Source organism: Bombus pyrosoma, linkage group LG13 (assembly GCF_014825855.1).
Source record: "Bombus pyrosoma isolate SC7728 linkage group LG13, ASM1482585v1, whole genome shotgun sequence".
Taxonomy (NCBI): Eukaryota; Metazoa; Arthropoda; class Insecta; order Hymenoptera; family Apidae; genus Bombus; species Bombus pyrosoma.
The window spans coordinates 5,387,027-5,400,798 of record NC_057782.1 but is presented as its reverse complement, the minus strand read 5'-3'; the positions used below and the strand labels follow the sequence as shown (position 1 = coordinate 5,400,798).

Sequence of the window (13,772 nt, the reverse complement as noted above, 5' to 3'; positions counted from 1 at the left end):
GATATTTACTGTCCGCAATTTCTTTCTCTTCGAAGGACTTGGTCTATACACGAGCGTACGAGGCAAATGCTGGTTTACCTGACCATCGTTTCTTTAATGAATATTGACTTTAAAAATATTCCAGCACGTTGATACCAAACAGAAGACCGACCGATCTAAGCAATCAAAAAATTTGATCCAACAGTCGTAAGCACAGTTGCATACAGGGGGTGGAAGGGGAAAATAATTAGATAAAAGGGTTGGCTAATTATCATGGAACTGAGGATTCTCTTTGTCGGATCGAAGGCAAACGTACGATACGAAGGCAAAGGTGACGACGAGCAACGGCGTAGATCGTTAAAATAATAAAGGTTGTTATTGAACCGGCGGGCATTCAGCGCAAAAATTTGAATTCCTCCCGGTCTGCATCTGTCGCTGCTCGGTTTGTGTGCCTTGCCTCCCTCGCTTTCCTTTTCGCCCGTTTCCTCGACGAACATTCCGAGAACGAACCGTGCGTTCCCTTCAGCGCAATATCCCAGAGAACGGCTCGACATTATGCGAGCTATCGATACTGTACGCGGTTGCGGCTACGCTACGTCGTATTATTAAAGACGCTCCGCGAACGGGAAGGGGCCAAGCGAAAAGAGAGGAGAACAAAAAAAAAAAAAAATAAAGAGGAAAAGAGGAAGAGAGATCAAGAACGACTCGAGAAGGCGAGAAGCAGAGCGGGAAGATGACGAGGGGATGGTATCGTGAGGTGGAAAACGGTGATTTCGACGATGCTGTTTTTTCTGTTTCCGTCGCGGCATGAATATTCCAGCACGCGCATCTGCATAGGTTCTCGTTCGAGAAAAAGGAGAACGGGGTGAAAGAATCAACCGGGTGGTGTGGGTTAAAATGGAAGAAGAGACAGAGGATAAAAAGGAAAAATGGAGAAGAGAAATATACGAGGAGAGAGCGAAGCTTTGAGGAGGAGGGTGGGTGGGTGGGTGCGGGGGAGTCTCAACGAAAAGTAAAACCGAAGGCTTGCCTTTCCACCGGTGACGTATTATGCGAGAATCGTGAGGTAGGGGGTTGGAGACGCGGGGTTGCGAAGGAGGTGGCAGAATGTGGGCGGCTGGAAAGGTGGATGGCGGAAGATGGAAGGCGAAGAGTGGCGGGGGAGGACGTCGTTTGGCAATCTTAGGGGGATTCCGTGGATACAATGGGATCTCAATACATCACCTCGCCTAACCCAACGCCCACCCCCGATCCCCACCAACCGCCCTGTACCCCTTGGTGTTCCTCCTCTCGTGCCACTTCCTCGAACCCCCGCGTTCGTTCCGTTTGCACCAGCACCAACGAGCTTCCCAGATGCCGTAATAGCTTAGGAGCCGGCGTAATAGCTGCCACTGCCTTCCTAGAGAGAGTTATAGTTCAACAACGCAGAAATGGAATCGCGAGAGGAAGCAGCAGCAGCGATAGCAAAGTGTGCGACAGAGAGAGAGAGAGAGAGAGTGGGGAGAGAGAGAGAGAGAGAGAGAAATGGAGGATTGCAGAGACGAACTGCCAGGTGGAAGTGGTGTAAGTAGAACTATGGAGGAGAAGAGAAGAGGAAAGTTGCATGGAGACGGTGATGGAGCACACGAGAATTGTTATACAAAAGGACGAAGAGGGGACGAGCGAAGATATCGAGCCAAACGACAGAAGGATGCAATAACCACGACGAAGGACTAACGATTACGGAGATACGGAATGTCGCGTACGGAACGGTGCATCGCTTATTGTAGTATTTTCGAAACGAGAAGAACTTTCAGAGGAAGAAAAGGAACCAAATTTCACGATGAAATCGGGTCGTAGGACTTCGACTCAGCTTTTAATTCAATCGTGCAAAATTAAATGGAACGGTTAATCTAATAGTCTATTCTGTTAGCGTCAGTTCCTTCCTATGACTTCTCGTTCAATTATTGTAAATAGAATGAATTGTAACTTCTTCCAATAAAAGTCTCAATTTTCTTCGAATATATGGGAACGGTAGCTTACGTTCAACATTCGAAAGAGGTATATTATACGTTCTCCAAAAAAATTGGCTACAATGACGATAAGAAGAGAACGACAAGGAACGAGGATTAACGACAGTGTCGATGTAAAAAATAAATTCGAACGGTATTTATCTTTTATAAATTTTTTACCAGTTCGCTAGAATACGCAGAGTGCTATATTAAATCAATTGTCATACGGAAGAACGTGCACTTCACTGTCGGAGAGGAAACCGTAATCGAAGCGTTTCGAGAGCCAGCCACGGCAACGAGCGAGATGGAGAATAATTAATAGCAGGGACACCGTGTGTAACGAGATATAAGTATTACTCGGAGTGAATCGCGCGGATCTCCGGCTGGTTCCGTGTTTGGAAACCTCCGAGTACTTCAAATACGTTTATCGAGCTTCAATTCCACCTTTCTATCTCCTAATACGGATGGATCGTAACGCGATATTCGTTCTCCTGAAACGATTTATTTTATACCCTGGTCCAGACGTCCGCGTTACATCGTCCTATACTTTATGTCCGTTCCAATGATCCGTAATATATAAATCTAATTGACGTACGTACACAGTACCGGTTTTTACATGCAAATTCCTTACCATCCTTAGGATTTTCTATTCCGAAGAAATTGTGAATGCCGTAGAAAAGAATAAACGAAGGAAGAAATCAGCATTCCTCGCGAAGTAAAATTACGCGCGTCGAACATCCCCCTGCGAAAATTTGTTCAAAGACAAGGTCTATAGATGGTGGAGACGAACGAATGGAGAATATGGCAAAATCGTTGGAGTTCGATATCGTGCGATCACGTCCGCGTGCTCGCGCCATTTCTGTTTACCGTGCACCTAGCACAGATGCATTACGTGATGCTGAATACCGTAATCCTGCATTCCAGTCGCGAGCATCCTGCAAGGCAGAAAGAATCCCGCTTTGCGCCCCAGTCTGTCCTGTTCAACCACCCTCCCCCCCAGTTTCCTCCCCACATGCCACCGCTACCTTGCCAGCTCGTGCCACCCTTCTCCATCTCGCAGTGTCGTCGTGTCTTCTCCCTCCAACCTCGTCCGCCCCCTGTACACCGAAAACGTAGAAGGTGCATATTCAGGAGAGTAGCTCGTGGAAACTTCGGGACGTTGACACCAGAAGCTGGATTCTGGATGGTTGGGTTGGACACAACCCGTCCGTTAACATAGTACCCCCTATGCGAAATTGGTAGGGGGTAGGTGGTACAGCCTGTAAGAGCAAGGCGAAGGGAGAGAGAGAGAGAGGAGAAAGGTAGAAAAGCAAGGCAACGAGAAGGGGGATGTGTCCCAGCTAGACGTTCCACGGGTGGAAGGCAGAAAATTCTTGGTCGACCGTCGTTAGACGAAGAGGGCCGTTATTACGTCGACCTCGTCGTCCTCCTCGTCGTTGTCGTCGTCGTCGTCGTCGTCGTGGCTGTCGACGTCGACGTCGTGCAGTTGTAGGCCACGTCGCCCCGTGGAAAAGGCGTGGCAACGTCGCGTTCGCGCACCTTTGCACCTGGTGCGCCGGGGAAGACACGCCTCCGTGGAATTCCTCTCTCTGGTCCGCCTACACGCCCGTTCCTCTCGTTCTCCATCTCTGTCACTCTGTCCGCATCCCTCTGCCTCTCTCGCTCCAACTCGTCCTGGCTCACTCGTCCATCCGTTCTCCACTCCTCCGTTCGTCTCGCTCGTCGAGGCTAAGAGAGGAGATCTCGCCGATCTCTATTCTCTTCTCTACCTCCCCCTCTACTCGCGCCAACGTCACCGCTACTGCCATCCTCTCTTTCCTCTATCCACTACTTCTGGAGCTCCACCACCAGTTCTATCTTCCGTAGCAGGGAGAACCAAGCTCCTCCACCACCACCGCCACCCACTACTACCATCGTATCAACTCCACCGCCACCACCGTCGTCTCCTCCTGGACTACTCCGCCGCCACTATCCTGCTTTAAAATCGTTTCGGCTAAATGCATGTGTGTTTCGTACGTATGTACGTACGTAGACGAAAATCCGCCGGTGGCTGAGACGCATGCTCGTACAGAGTAGCGTAAAGGATACAACACGAGGCAACCGGAGTATGTGTTCTATTCACACACACGTTTAAATGCGCGCGCAATACTCGCCTCTGCTCTGCCAGCTAGCAGTGCCATCCGCCCACTCGGTATTCACGCCGTTCCACGTGATCCCCCTTAAACCGTGCTTGTGCCCCTTCTCCCAGCCAAGCTTTCGGGGGAAGGAAAGGAAAAAAGAAAGAGAAAAAAAAATAGGGGGCGAAGCGGAGAGTTCGAGTAGAGGAGAGATGCTCGCGAGCGGGCGCGATTACCGCAGACTCGCGGAATCCCTTTCCGCTCCCCCTCCCTCAACCCCTCTCGTGAAACTTCCTTTTTTTCACCTCTCTCTCCTTGAGATGCGAACTACCGTCGGGACGTTACCGCGTACGCGTCTACCTAGCGAGAGAGCGGCAGGGGAAGGACGTACGTATTGATCAGGGCCAAGTAATGTCTGGAGATGCAGTCGGAATTACTTTGGGTCATTTGATTTCTATGCCCTGTCACGACGAGTCGATGGAAACCGAATTCATCCCCTTCAACCTGTTCAGATTAAGTGCACGATTAAATGCACGTGTTTCGAGTTTCTCCATGGAGGGATATTCGCGAGACGCACGATCGTCCTCGTAGTTAGATTCAAAGGGAAAACTTTTCGAAAAACGAGGAGGCACCCGTTTGGGTAAATGATCAGTCTAATACTGATTAGCCGATAATACTGATTTCCTTTGTCCGTCGATTCCAACTTTTGTTATATATTGTTCGATGTAGCGAAGAAAAGAAGTCTACCCCCCGGACCAGGGGGAGGGGTAACGAGCACAGGCGAAGGAAATCGAAACTCTGCGGGAACGTTAAAGAAGTCGTGTATGTACACGAACGAATGGGGAAGAGGCGCAGATAAAAGGGGATTTTCTCCCTTGGTACGTCTCAGTGGAGGAAGGAGAAGTCACGTTTGCGGGCTACGCGACTCGGACGTCCCTTATCCCGAAGTCTGACATTCGTAACGAGCAGTCGGTAGGACAAAAATTACCGGCAGGACGTAAAATCAAAAACTATGTTTCTTTTACAACCTTACGGAATAATGCATGTCGTAAAGCGGTTTCCTCCGCCCGAATCGAATCGCTATGCTTCCGTCAGCGGCGGAGTTCAACGTGAAGGGACGCGCGATGCAGATTTAATTAAAACTCGTAGACCGGACATCGAATGAAAAAAATAGAGCAAGTTTATCGTCGTCTTTTCGTGTATCGATCCTAGAAATTTAACGCGGACCTAAATTCCAACTGGTCCGGAAAAAATTGACAAATGCCCTTCTCTATTCCAGTTAATTATCGCGCTGCGCGATCGAAAAGCGAAGTTCCGTCCTTCGAGAAACTAAAAGTCCAAGGACGAAAATTCAAGCAACGCGGCGGTTATTAAATTAAAGATAACGCGATACCGGCACACGCGAGCGTGCTTAAAAACTTGATGCCCTTTTCGCGCTGTTCGAGATCGAAATCGCAAGCTGCGAATGCTCGAGCGTGAGATCACGCCTGTTGGTAATTATTTACCGAGTCTCGAGCCTCCCCTTCATTAAGACACCAATTACCGGTGTGCATACGCGTGCATGTAAGAAGTTGGAGCATATATAGAGAGAATCAGCTACTGTTCTGCCAGCTCGAACTTCCGACGTTGTAGCCCTTTCTTGCCGAGTATAGCGATATGGCGGAAACGTTTGCACGATCCAGACATCTATTTACAAGGTTGCACGTCTCGGTTACGTTGGCATACCTAATTCGACTTGACTCGCCTCCTTAGATTTCGTCGTTCGTTAATATGGGATCGAAGGAAAGATCAACCCTTATTAGCATCGTTTGCAGCATTTTACCGCATATGTCATCACTTTTTACGTAAATAGAAAAATAAGTCGGAATCACAAGATACAATTTTCCTATGCGACGGAATTCTGTCCTCCTTAGTTTGTATTATGTTCGTTTGTAAAGTTTATAGCGTTTCTGAGAATCAATGTAATCTTCTTCTATTATGTATTTAACGGAATCGAGAAAAAATGAAAAGATTTTCGAAGAATATTTATTCAATAAAATTCTGATCCTATGGAAATGGATTTTCTTTTATTTCGTTTAAATTTTCCAAACACATACTAGTCCTGTTTGAAAAACATAATGAAAGATTCTTTGTAGTTTGGAGAAAAAAATCAACCAATTACCACGTGATATATCGAGAAGCGTCAAGCAATAAAACAGGTTGAAAAGAGGTGTGTCGAGCAACAGCACGTGGTGTTTCGCGGCAGAGGCTGCGTTTCCCACGCGTGGGGGATGACAGGGGTGTACACGGTCGGCCGATCAGTGGGTAGAGGGGTTGTTTAGAGTGAGCGAAAGAGAGGAAGACAGACGGTAAAAGGGAGGAGGAGAGAGGCGTTGAGGAGGGGTTGAAAGCACGTGGTGCTGGCGACGCGCGCCTCTCCAGCTACGGCTGGCTGTATATCTATCGTGCTTTCCACCCCCAGCATCCCCCCCACTTGTTGTGCTTTACCGTGTTGTGTTGCTATGTTGCCTTGTGTATCGAGAAAGTTCAACGCCGGCTAGACGATGTTTCCCATCCAACACCGGCCGTCAGAATCAACAGGCTTCTCTCCTCTCCGAAAGTCGCTCGCGTCTCCTTTCCCTTTTCTCTCTCCTCGAAAGGAAGGATCGAAGAACGAAACTTTTTCAACAAGATTAAAATTTCATGATACGTACAACGTGCAAGTCAGGGGAATAGAATTTTGATCGGGACGAGAAAAAACTGGCCACGACAAATCTCATTTCGAGATTTACCAACGTGGCCAACTTTCTTTTGATTACGTCGGGGACGTTGCTTCGGGAGATCCAATATTTCTTTTTTTCTCCATATTACCCCTTCTTTTTTTCGAGAAACTATCGTATTATCGGTAAGTAATTTTGGAAATTTCCTCCGAGGTAGAAGAATTAGATGAGACGTCTATTTTATGAAAAATAGTTGGCTTTTGGAGAGAAGCGAAAGAGAAGAGAATTAGAAACGAAACTTTTCGTTTGCTAAATTCGCGAGATTCCAACGGTGCCCAGTTTTCTCGACGACGTCTGCCGATCTTCGACCAGCAACTTCGTTGATTATCGAAAGGGTAACGTACAGCGATGCCGAGTTCTTCAAGGGGATGTATGATTATTGAACGCCCGTTCTCGGTCGAATTTTAAGGGCGGCAACCCTAAAGGGAATATTCCCGCCCTTCATTTCCTACCGTTTGTTCCAAACTTTTAATTTCGACATCATTCCCGAAGCTTATATTGCAATAACTTTTCAATTTACATTTCAGAATCAATCGCTTAGGCCACGTGTGTTTTCTGAAATAACAATCATTGTGTATATTCATACGTAACAATGGAAGATAGAATGTTTGATGTATTCGAGGTGTGTTCAGATGTCGACGAAGCAATTTTTGAAACATTCGAAAATGTAGTCCACCATCTCGCGGTAAATGGGAGATTCGAGGATACGAGTGACTACCCCGAAGGAAACATCCCCCGAGATCTTTAACTCCGTGGTCCTTCAGGAGCTGGCGGGTCACTTGGTATGCAAGAAGTATAGCCATTCATCTCCCGATCTCCGGCAAAGGCCCGACCTCCGGATATAAATTAGCTTTTGTTTAGCATTCAATGCAAGCCACCTTTTCCACTGGCCATGCCCTTGCTTTTGGCTGATCCACGGTTAGACAGCCACCTGCTCGAACCACCCTTGGCAATACGATGCAATTAATGTAGCCACTGGCTGCCTCTAGGTCGAGCCAATTAAACATTTGCGACTGCCATGAAAAGGAATCGCCCCCGACGTTAAAAGGGAATTAAATTCCCGAAGGTACCGGGATCGGAATTCGACGTAAAAACTTCCGTTTGCTACATCGTCGAGTACGTAAAAACGAAGGAAATGGAAAAAGAATTTAGTTATCGATATGTTGAACAACTTTCTGCTTCCGACAAAATCGCTTCGTTCGAGGATTTTGAAATTTATTTAAATCCACACACTTTTCACGGCAATCTGTATTTCCGTGGCAAAGTCAGGAAACTCTAGAGTGGCGAATAATGAAACGTGCGAGCCGAACGGCTGAAAAATCCTGCGAGATAAGCGAGGAGACCGTAGAAACGTCGAGTACGTGAGGTACATTGTCCGTCGCCGAATCTAGGAGGTTTAATCTATCATTACGCGGCGGAGAAGGAACAACCGTCGGGGGCGAAAAGCCGCGGTAACTAGCAGGGAATAATTAATAAATGCGAGGATGCATTAGTATGCGTGGTGTAGGATGAGTTCGTGCGGGCCGTGAAGTCGAATGAACGCGGACGCGAAACTGTGTTTGAGAGAGGAGCGGAGAGTCGCAGGAATTATAAAATAATAAAGAGAAAATTACGTAATGTGAGGATCAGATGAGAATTAGAGGACAATGAAGACGGGGTAAACCAGCGCCGTCTAACGGGCTAGACCACCTAAAGGGGTGGGGAGGGGGTAAAAAATAGGGAAGGGGAGAGGCGAGCAAAGGGATGGGAAGCGGAGGTCGAGGACCAGACGTCTTAATGTCTGCATCGTCGAGAACGCGTCCCTTGCGCATGACTATCTCTCCGTGAGCTTACATCTTTCCGATAAGAAGCTCCGCTTCTACGAATAAACTCGACCATTTCTAAATTCTTGTACTGCCACGCACTTTAAATTAATAACGTTACGCAAACATATACGTAATGGAAGCAATCTACGAGGACAGGATTTTTCCATTTGAAAGATCAATGGAATCTTTGAGATTTCATTAAAGAAGCGGTAGCTCGAGGGAATCGCACGAAATTTATCGGACACGTAGGAGGCGTGATCTCGTTCGTCTCGCCGCTAATCGGGCTTCCTAATTAGTAGTCAGGCGACGTATACCCGGCTGCGACTTTGTAAATGGTAACAATGTTATGTAATTAGGTAAAAAGTTCTGTAATCAAGAAGTAGATCTTCTCAGGCAAGACTCTCTCTCTCTCTCTCTCTCACTCTCTTCGCCTCGAACCAGCCCGCCCCTCTCATTCGTATTAAAATAGTCCCGCTAGGAAAGCGTGCGTTGTGCCCTGCATATCTTAAAACCCAGGGGTTGCGAAGGAAGAGACCGAGGCTAAGATCCGCCACCCCCATCCGGTTCTGATTTTTCTCGCGATTCATATTGCCCACGGACGAAAGAGCGCTCCGGATTACGTTTCGAAGGAGATCGTGGCGTTCCAACCCCCTTTTAAATTTCGTCGATATTTCCACGCGCCGAAAAAAAGGAAAAAAAGAAACATTCCCATCTACCCCTTGGTTGGTGAGTGTACGTGGCGAGCGGTTTATAATACCGTCGCGAAATTCACCGGGTTCTAATCGCGTCTGCCGATCGGTCGCGATAAATTCAACCGCCTTTAATTATTTCGCAAGGCGCAGAGAACCAGTGCGGCCAGTTTATTCGAGCGGTTACGATGTTTAATGAAACAGGATCGAACGAGCCGGCCAGGTATAACGTTTGCACGTGCACGATCGGCATTAGTCTTCCTGATATCATCGTATCGGGCGAGAATCATTCGCGAAGTCAACGAAACCAGCCGAAACTGTTGACGTCAGTCTTTCCAACGACAACGTACGTTTGTGTAGAGTCACCGATGATCTCATTGTCCCGTACTCACATACGTAAGCGAACTAGCCTACGAGCGTTTTTCGCGCGTGTATCGCGGAATCGAGCTGTGTTCCTGGCAACCTATGCGCGTTTGTTGGCTTCTTAGAAAGCGACGAATACGTGTTCCAAGTCGCATGCATAATATCTCTTCTACGGGCATCCTCTTCCCGCGCCTAGACGAATCATCGCCCGTCCTTGTGGGAAACGTTGTTTAACTTTTCTTTTATCGAACACGGAAACATTGTAACGTTACGTTAGAACAGCAAACGCGATAAAAGAAATAGAAGAATGGCAGAGATTTAGAACGGGTAATGCGGAATGTATTGAAACGATAGTCTTTTTGTACGCGTGCCAATACACCGTGGAATTTAGGTTCTTCCATCTATATTAGTAGTTCCACCCATATTTCGAATTACGTACAATTATTTAAACTAGAATCGTTTCACTTAACTGAGAATCATTTGAATTTTCAAAATTGCGCTGTCGCAAATCTATAAAGTTTCTATAGAAAAACGTGAATTAGTCGTTTCGATTATCCTGGTAATTCTAGTGCAAAGTATATGGAATTAGGCAACATCGGCAAAATGTAGAACACTCAAAATCATTCTACCACTTTCGATGTAATTTTAAATCATCGAAACTTGCGATTAGGATTATTGTTCTTTTATACGTCTCGCTATAGTATCTTCGTTTCGACGTACTATAAACGAAAGGTAAACACGATACCTACGATTTTTCCGGAGTTCGGATGAAAAGTTCTCGATGAAATTGGTACGTTCGAACGTAGAAATAGAAGACAAATTGTAAGTCTGATCGCGATGCAAAAGCGATCTTAAGCGTCTTACATGATTGCGTGCAGCAAGGATACGTACGATATTCGTGGCAGTGTATCGGCACACTGACACGCCGAAACGAAACGATTTCAATAAACATGCTTGACGCACACGTACGTGCAAAGTGGCACGAATGGTTTTTTCCTAGAGCCGGCTACGTGCGTGGGCGGCATCGACTTTGCTTCCCTATCGCACGTAAAAGCCAAGATAAACGTTATTTATTTTTTTTTCTCTTAACCATGTGTATACCAACTGTAAACTCGTGTGGGTGTGATTCGCACGTTGTGTCGTGCGCATAAGCATCGGTGAATGAAGACGTTGTATCGCAATAAGACGATACGGTTACTATTCGATAAAATTAAATCCAACGATACTTGAACGCGGATATTGGCGCCCGGATCGTCGATGTAAATCGCTGGTAAAATACGACGAAGCTGGTTACATTAACCACGTTGGCAATTGCGTGTTACGTTCGTTCCTCGTTGCTTCGTATCGCGTACGATTTAGATTGCACGTCACTCTCCGTTTATTTAACTTTACCAGCACGCGCATTATTTGCGTTACAATACAACGTTTACGTCACGGCCCCCTCCCCCCCCCTGCGCCCTGGCATTTCGTGAAAATGTGCATTCTTTTAAATAACGATATATCAAGTTGCCGTTTGGCTCGAGTACATGGGTAAATAAACCGTCTAAACGATCCAATCGCGTCGTAATGCAAGTTTCACGCGCATCGTAGCGATTACGTACGCAATTCTATTCTTTCCTTCGTGCAAGACAAACGATTCATTGTTCCTTTGTAAGAGGCGATTACGTGAAATATAAAATCGAAAGTACTGGCGCTGCCAACTCTTTCAATTTGGCCAAATCTTTCAATTTTATATCCCCAATTGGCGACGATTGGTACGGAGGATCAAGATCGAGAGGCAAATCGGCGAAGAAAGGAAAAAAGGAGATATTACTTCGGGCGCGTAAAGTTTTCCCTAAATCGTAGGACACGTTTCGCTCGTTAAGGGTCGTCGACGGATAAGTAACGGCGGCGCCGGGCGTCGGCGGAGTGGTCGGTCGAGAGAGTAACAGCAGGAATGGATGGGGCGCGAGTTAGATGGTAGAGGACGCGGTAGCAGGCTGGAATTAAATAAAAATAAAACGCGAGATAATAACGTTAGCGAAGGAACCGAGAGCCCAAGACAAATAGCCGAGGGAAAACAAAGCGTATTATAAATACCGGGTGACAGGACGAGTTGGTGCGGCAGAGTGAGTAGCGCGAGCGAGTAAGAGGGTGGTTTTCAACAGGACCGAGGCGGCCAGAAGAAGGAAAAATGGGAGGGGGGTTGGTTGGTGGTTGGCAACGACGACGACGACGACGACGACGACGACGACGACGACGACGACGATGACGACGACTACGAGAGGACGGTAGTGACCGTGTCGTGTCCTGCGAAAAAGAGAGAAGAAAACGCTCGGAGAAAAGCAGCGAACGATGCCCCTCTAGCATTTTTGCTACCTGCGGACACAATGAGTGGCCGGATTTCTTTTTCCGTGGTCGTTACTCACCCTCCCACCGAGGGATAGTATTCTTATCCAAGCCGGAATTACAAATTTCAGACACCGAGCCCTTGTGTCGGACAGGATTCTGACTGCGCGTTATATTCTCCTCCAAAGTGGCTTTGCTTCGCGCGCTCTTCTTTTACAATTACCCTATCTACCCTCTCTACCCTTTTCCTATTTTATTCACTCTCTTTTCCCTCTTTTCTTCCTCTCTTTTCTCCGCGTTCCTCCCTTTTCGTTCTTCATTTATTTTTTGGCGTTCGGACAGAAAACGGACGAAATACGTATGTATTGTGGATTACTCACACTGGGACGAGCGTGGCCGCGCGGATTCAGCTGCCAAGGAACTGTCGATGGTTGGAACTGTTCCTTTCCCCACGAACCGTTATCGAACGGATTCTCACCGATGTGTCCCTGCAAGAGAAACGCACGATTAGTATCACCATTGTTTTAGATCTTCCAAAAACCTGTACTTTCAAACTTCCAATCAGTCACTCCTTGATTCTCACCGAAGAAAATCAGAGAAAATTAGAAGAAGTTACACGTGTCGAAGAGAAACTAGGTGAAATAAAATCACGCGACTCGATTTCTTTTTTTGTTTTTTTTTTTTTTTTGGTACAACGAGTCTCATTAACACGAAGAAGCAACTTCGCTCTCCGACAATTTCGCGGGAAAATATTTATTCCTCTCGCGATATTTTCCTCTCGAGAGGCAAGCGAGCGAAGCCCTCTCGCGAAGAAAAGAGACATCGATCTCCGGGAGTTCGCAGTTTCAAAAGTTTTTTTCCTCGATGCTCCTCCACGCAGCGCTGAGCTTATTTTTGTAATATATTCCGTACCCTCCGCCGCCCTTTCTCGACTTTGCACCCCGTAAGCCTTATTTTTCTTTTAACTTTATTTCTAACCTAGAATCCCGCGACTGCGAGAGGTGGCACGCGCATAAATCAGCCGGTATAATGAGAACACTTCGTCTTCGGCCGGCTCGCCCTCTCGCTCGCAGACGCATCCCTTACGGGCCGCCTATTATATCATTCTTTACTTCGCCTGTGGATTTCTGCCTGCCGCGATTATATTAATATTCGTTCGCACGACTCGGGACTTTGCCCTCGATCTCGTCTGCCATCCACGCGATTTCGATGCGTCCATCACCAAGGGTGGTTTTCCTACCCCTCTCTAAAAATTTCTGTTCATTCGAGTGCTCGATTCCTATGAAATTTTTGGCCTTGTTTTGTAAGATTGATATTTCGCGCATACACACAGAAAGTAGTCGAACATTTGTACGCGTTGTACCAAAGATATTGAAATTCCATTAGCGCTGTTATGGGACTCGACTACCATGCTTATATTTGGCGCGTAAAATTTAAGTAAAACTGGCGTGACCCACCGGTGGACCACATCTTCTTTTTACCATCAGGCGGTGTGTGTTTCACGCCATATACGTTTCCAATTTTAATTTATAAAAATGCAATTTAACGAAAACTGGAATAAAAGTCATATATTATTGAAGAACGAACAAACGAAAAATCGCGCCAGCGTGTTAAATGATTTTTACTTGACGTATTTTAGCGTTGGCATTATTTTCTTTTCTCAAGAATGAAAAGTAGATCGACGAGTATCCATTTCCATAGCACAGTGTAGATAAAAATTAAAGTAATTTCAGAAGGTACT

At 46.6% G+C, this 13,772-nt stretch overlaps 1 protein-coding gene across 24 annotated transcripts in view; it reads right to left on the bottom strand.

Annotated features, from left to right (window-relative positions):
• LOC122574326 (forkhead box protein P1-like) overlaps positions 1-13,772 on the bottom strand; it is a 247,811-nt gene that overhangs the window by 112,559 nt on the left and 121,480 nt on the right. For 22 of the 24 annotated variants that reach the window (XR_006319002.1, XM_043741795.1, XM_043741780.1 and 19 more), the window contains one exon: positions 12,412-12,519. The exons of the other annotated variants lie outside the window; for them this stretch is intronic. Coding sequence is in view for 11 of the 22 variants with exons in the window: in XM_043741780.1 (XP_043597715.1) it covers positions 12,412-12,519 (108 nt within the window). In the remaining 11 variants the exon portion in view is untranslated. The remainder of the gene's footprint in view (positions 1-12,411; positions 12,520-13,772) is intronic. 24 annotated transcript variants of the gene reach the window in all.